The sequence below is a fragment of the Miniopterus natalensis genome, chromosome 9, assembly GCF_054644295.1.
Source record: "Miniopterus natalensis isolate mMinNat1 chromosome 9, mMinNat1.hap1, whole genome shotgun sequence".
NCBI lineage: Eukaryota > Metazoa > Chordata > Mammalia > Chiroptera > Miniopteridae > Miniopterus > Miniopterus natalensis.
The window spans coordinates 16,358,638-16,364,637 of record NC_142089.1 but is presented as its reverse complement, the minus strand read 5'-3'; the positions used below and the strand labels follow the sequence as shown (position 1 = coordinate 16,364,637).

At 57.0% G+C, this 6,000-nt stretch overlaps 1 protein-coding gene across 2 annotated transcripts in view; it reads right to left on the bottom strand.

The window, feature by feature from the left end:
• Window positions 1-390: 390 nt before the first annotated feature.
• PTPRU (protein tyrosine phosphatase receptor type U) overlaps window positions 391-6,000 on the bottom strand; it is a 75,294-nt gene continuing 69,684 nt past the window's right edge. The window contains exons 26-30 of one of the 2 annotated variants that reach the window (XM_087820257.1): window positions 4,199-4,339; window positions 3,296-3,421; window positions 3,005-3,216; window positions 1,855-1,990; window positions 391-1,598 (exon numbers count right to left, since the gene is read on the bottom strand). In XM_087820257.1, coding sequence (XP_087676383.1) covers window positions 1,536-1,598; window positions 1,855-1,990; window positions 3,005-3,216; window positions 3,296-3,421; window positions 4,199-4,339 — 678 coding nt within the window. In that variant the 3' untranslated portion in view covers window positions 391-1,535. The remainder of the gene's footprint in view (window positions 1,599-1,854; window positions 1,991-3,004; window positions 3,217-3,295; window positions 3,422-4,198; window positions 4,340-6,000) is intronic. The other variant, XM_087820258.1, reaches the window with a different exon arrangement.

The window sequence follows — 6,000 nt, the reverse complement described above, 5'->3', positions numbered from 1 at the left end:
AGCTGGTGAGGCCCGTTTGCCTGACACCAAAGCCTGAGCCTCCCATGCTTGCCCCAAAAGAGCTCAACCCGGATTCAGGCCCCCACGGGTGAGAGACAGCTCTGTGACCCTTGGAGGTCTCAAAATAAAGCCCACTGCCCAACAAAGTACCTCAGAGGCCTGGGAGGAGGCAGCAATAAGCCAGAGTCCTTTGGAACGACCTCTGCAAATGGAAGGACACTGAGTGATGCTCTGGTTGACACCGCCACCATACCATTTTATGGGAAAACAAATGGTAGACCAGCACCCAGGCCTCTGATTCCCAGTCCAGGGCCCTCCCACTGCACTGGGACACTGGAGGAAGTGAGCAAGCCCTAGTCAGGCTGGTCAGACAAACACAAAGCCGCTCTGTGGCATTCAGAGAGCACATTTATTTACAAAGCGCTTTACAAACATCAGCATATGCCTCCCCACAGCCCCCTGCGAGGTAGGTCAGTAGTCATATCTACAGTTTACAGATGGGGAAATAGAGGCACGGAATGGGGGTGTGGCCTGCCCCATTTTAAAGAGATCTTCCCACCCACCCATCAAAAAATAAAATAACAAAAAGCATTGATCCTCCATCCCAAAATATACCTTCTTCCTCTGAACTCTAAGGGTTGCTAGCACCCCTGATCTAACAGTGCCCTCCCCCCCACCCCCCCAGTTAGCAGCCTGACCAGGAGCCACAGGAACCTCAACCCCTGGGTCTGCTGTTCAGCTTTGTTGTTCAGACTGTCACTGGCCCAGGCTGAGCAAGACCAGGCCAACGAGGCTGGAAACTTATAGGCAGGGGAGCCTGAGGTTATGTCTCATTCTGAAGACATTGGGTCAGGCAGGGAAGGGACTTCACATCGGGCAGGGTAGGAATGGGCAGATCCTGTTTCAGGGAAGCTCAGAGCACATGTCAGGGAGGAAAATGTGGGAAGGATCATGAGCAAAATATCCCAGGGCTGCAGGGGGCAGCAGGTGGAGGAGGGGGCTGCAGTTCCCCCTGGGGAGCCTCAGTCTGATGTGTCCACTGGCAAATCAGGGCAGAGCCCAGTCTCCCCAGGACCCTCAGAGACTGAGCCAGATGGGATTCTAGATGAGGCCCAGTGCACTCCCTACTCATGTCGAGCCATGCTGGGCGGAACCTTGGCCTGGTATACACTCCACCAAGGGCTGGGATACAGTCAAGGGCTCGAGCCTAGGTCCCCGAGAGCAGGCAGCTCTGAGCTCCTGTCACTCTGTCAGGCAGTGCCAGGCCTCTCAGCACAGGCCAGCAGGACCCTACAGAGGTAGGCTGGGCTGCAGTCTTGCTAAGCTCCTCCTTGAACCCCAGCCTGCCCACGGTACATGGCAAAAGGCCCTGCCCACAGTGGAAGGCAGCACCAAGATGGCCCATCACCCACTCCAGTGCCTCCCCTGTTGGGGCTGTAGTTGAGCAGAGTTGGGGATACAGGTCTTCCTTGTCAGTCCAGGATGATGGGCCTGGCCCTGAGTGCACAGTGGGTGCTCCCAGCCAGAGGCCCCCGCTATCTTGACTCCAGCCTCTCCAGGTACTCCAGGGCCATATCATAGCAAAAGTGGTACTGATCCTGGGGAGACGGAGAGAAGGAATCATGAGCCTGGCCCCTCCCTAGTACTGGGGGACAGAGAGCAAGCATGAGACCTGACCCATCTTTGGGGAGAAGGGGGGAAATGGAGGTAACGGTCTGGCACCAGAAGACTAATTCTGGGGAACCCATGGCCCAATTGCGGGGACCAGATATGGGAGAGGGGGTACTGAGGAGCATGGCCGGGCATGAACCAGGAGGCTGGAAGTGGCTGGGCACAGGCGACGTGGCACCTCACCAGGGTCTCCACCATATTGGGCTTGTAGTTCCTAAGCGTTTTGGCAGCAAAGAAAACGTCCACCAGGTTGTGGCAGCGAATCATCTCCAGGACAGTGGCACAGGCGCAGAAGGTGCCACTGCGGCCACCCCCATTTCTAAATGAAAGACACAAAAGTTTTGGGGCAGGGCTTGGGGAAGGTGGGCGAACTCCAAAGTAAAGGACAGGGCGGACAGTCAGGGAGCCCACAGGTGAGGGGCGTGGCCAAGGAAACAGAAGGAAGGGGCCGTGAGCCCAGAGGTGAGGGGCGTGGCCAAGGAACCCAGAAGGGCGGGGCCGTGAGCCCACAGGTGCACCCAAGACTGGATAAGGGGGCGGAGTCAGGCGCTAAGGCTGGCATCCAAAGCTGAAGGTATCTAGGAAGACAGCCTCCGGGAGAAACGGCAGGTTCTGAGAGAAAGCAGGAAGGCATACCCAAGAGAAAGAAGTGAGACAGACAGCAACGGAGGAGGGAAATGGGGCAGCAGGCAAAACCCAGACAGCAGGATGGAAAATGAAGACTGAGAATACCCTTCAGCCCAGCAACGCAGACACGGGTACAAACGCAGCACGCTCTGAGTCAAACGGCAGCCTGTCCCATCCCTCTCCCTCCGTTTCCTGTAACTCAGGGTGTGAGGTATCTCTTGGGAGATGAGGGACTAGGCAGGCCCTCAGCCCCTGTCTCTCGGGGTCCCTCCCACTAGAACTGAAAGCCCCTGAGAGCCAGACCTTGCCGACTCAGCTGCCTGTCCCTGCATCCAGCATGCCCAGCAGGGCACCGGGAAGGGCCAGTAAGTCTGAAAGCATGAAAAGTGAGGGACAAAGAAGTGACTGCACCAGACACACGTGAATAAATGAATTACGAATGGGGCATGTGAATGAATGAATGAATGAGTATCGTGGGACTCTGAAAGGAACCAGAATGAAACATCACACACAAAGTACTGGGAGTTCTTCAGGGTTAAGTCTACACCCTGTAAACTGACTAGGATCCAGGGAAGGCAGGGACAGGCACTGTGGGAGCCCAGGGGCTTTGGTGCCAGTTTTGAGGCCCTCTCTCACACTGGACCTTTCCCCTGGCCTCTGGGCTCCCCAGCCCCTCCTCCGGCCCTGAGGCAGGACCAGCACTCACAGGCAATGCACGACAGTGCGCCCGTCCCCGCTCTCCGCCTGCCACTTGTCCACCTCGGCCAGCAGGTGCAGGAAGGCCTTCTTGGAGTCAGGTGTGTCCCGGTATGCAGACCAGCGCAGGAACTGGAAATGCCGCACCAGCAGGTGCCCCTCCTGCAGCTGGGGGCGTGGGCAGCCAGCCAGGGGGACATGAGCACCAGGGTTACAAGGCCCCTGATGGCCTAAAGAAGGTCATTACAGGCCATACCAACTACCACCCCAGTTCACACCCCGGGGCTCCCAGATCACTCACCCTAGAGATGTTCTGCACCCGGAATACACGGGCCACCAAGTCTTCATCTGCTGTGCCTGACACAAACTCCACCTCCATGAGGCCGTACTGCTGCCGGCCTGGCTCTGGCCAGTACTGCAGGCACGGCTGGTGGCACGAGCACAGACAGGGGAGCTGAGCAGGGCCTCCGGCCGCTGCCGCTCGCACCCACCCCAAACCTCCACACCGGCCCTGGGACTCCCACACACCCTGGCCCGCGCACTCACTCCGGACTTCTCCTCAGAGTTCCCACACTCTCCACCACTCACCCGTGAGACTGCAGTGCACACCCGCCTGGTGCCTTCTACAGACACTCAGGGCAGCTGAGGCAAACCCTTCAGAGGGGGTGCACTAACACTCACTGCCAAGCCACCATACACCCAACACGCTCACTCTCACCAGCACACACACCTGCACCAGGCTGCCTTCTCCCAGGCACAGGCCTCAGCATCCCACCATCCAGCACCCCCATCCCCTGGTCTCTCTCACTACTTCTGCCTTCCTGCATCAGCTCAGAGGTAGGGTATCCCTGATACTGTGACACAGCTCAGCACCTGCTCCAAGACCACTCTGTGAAGTCAGGGTCCTAAGTATATTCCCCTCCAGGCCACAGACTCAAAACAGCAGAGGGACAGAGGAGGCATGGCCCCCACACACATACATACACAAGTCCTCTAGGCTAGTTGGTCCCAGGCCCCAGCTCCTAGTCTCAGCTCTTCCTTTATCTGAGCCCCAGTTTCTCCATCTGTGAAATGGCCCCTAGCTTCTCCCAGACAAGTAGGTGGCAGAGCTAGGATCCAACCCCTGACTTTTGAGATGTGCCCTTGAACACACGGGAGCCCTGGGCAGCAGGCAGCCAGCCCGCCAGGCCAGCAAGGCCCTCACCCAGGCGGAGTTGGACTGGTGCAGCTGGTTGAGCATAACGATGGAGGTGCACCCATAGTCGTAGACCAGCCGCCAGAAGTCAGGCGTGGTGCTCTGCAGCGGGTGCAGGGTCACAATGAAGGCTGCGCTCCGTGTGTAGCTCTGCAAGGAAACCAGGACTCAGCAGGGCCTGTTTGCCACCATGGCGTAGCCCAATCCTCTCCCACCCCACCAATACAGCTGTGCCCCATAGGACCAGGCTGCTGCCACTGGCCCATTTCACAGGTTGGCCTGTACACAGGCCTGAGTGGGCAGAGTGAGCCCCCAGCCTCTTTAGGGCCCAAGGCCATGGCTCCCAGGAACTAAACAGCAAAAAGTTCCCAAATGTGTGGCAATGGAAGCTCAGGCCCAGTAGGCAGAGGCTGGCCAAGATTGCTCTCTGCCTCAGAGCCTTTGCATCTGCTATTCCTGTTGCCTAGAACAAATTTCCCAAGTGTTTACATGGCTTTCTCCCTCACTTCTTGCTAGTCTTTGCTTAACTGTCACTGCCTCAAAGAGGCCCTCCTTAACCCATCAAAAATAGCCACACACGCATGCCCCTAAACCCCACATTAAATATTTCTTCTGCCTGGTTGATTTTTGTAGAAATTACCAGTATCTGGCATTCCGCTATATATTTGTTTAATAATTGTCTAATAATTGTCTCAACCCAATTCCCCAAATGCAAAGTTCAAGAGATCAAAGATTTCAGAGTGTGGCCTGTACCCAGTGGCCCACTCCCACCAGGAGCCAGGGAGCCCCAATGCGACCCTCCCCAGCTCAGACTCTCAGGACCCTCAGAGAGCCCACTGTCAAGCCCAGTGTGCCGATGGGCACACTGAGGCCAAAGAGTGGGCTGGGGGGGAGGTCCCAGATTCCTAAGTTCCCATCCAAAACTCTCCAGTACCCATGCCACCAACCCAGGCCCCTGGCCCCGTCAGCAGGCACATGCACCCCTACTCATGCATCCCACCAGGCTGAGTGACAGTGACTGGTGAGCCCCTCTCCAGTTGCTCCCTTCAGTAGCTGGGGCTACTCCTCCCCTTGCCTTCGGCTCACACCAGGAAGCCCTTGAGAAGCAGGCATGGGGGCTTTCCCTCTTTAAAGTAACCCCCCTGTCCCCTGCACTGACCTGCAAAGTGGCTCTGACCAGGAACCAGGCCCCATCTCCCTCATACCTGCTATGAAAAAAACTTCCCTCTCCAGGTCTTTAATCTCCATGTGGAGGGACATCCAGTGGCTGACAAACCTGGCATTGACCCACCTTCATGCACTCCTCCCATGGTCAGTTTGAGACAAGGAGTGCTCAGCTCGCCCCTTCCTCTTTTCCCAGGCTAACCTGTCCTCAGAAAGTGTGCATTCAACTGCTCCTGCTCCTGCCATGTATAAAGGCCTGTCCCTGATGGGAAGGGTGGCCTGTGGCTGTACAGCTGTACCCAGGACAAGTCTGCCTGATTCGGGAGCCAAAGAGTAGTCAATCCACTTAGCCATATATGGGAAGTTCCATTCTCCAGTTTTGTCAGGGTTTGTTTAAAGGTAACAATTGGTCTCCACCTTTCTGTCTCCTGTACCCATTTCTCAACTGGCTCCAGTTTAGGAGAGGAACGGGGCGATGCTCACAGACTCTTCCCCCTCAGAGAGCAGCATCTTGGAGTTATTCATGGGGCCTAAGCCCCTGTTCTGCTTGCAGCACCCAAAGGAGGGGGAGCCCCTGGAGCTGGGAGCAGGGGAGGGGCTTCTAAATGGCTTCTGAGCTGTCAGACCATGCCAGGGCGAGGCCAGGG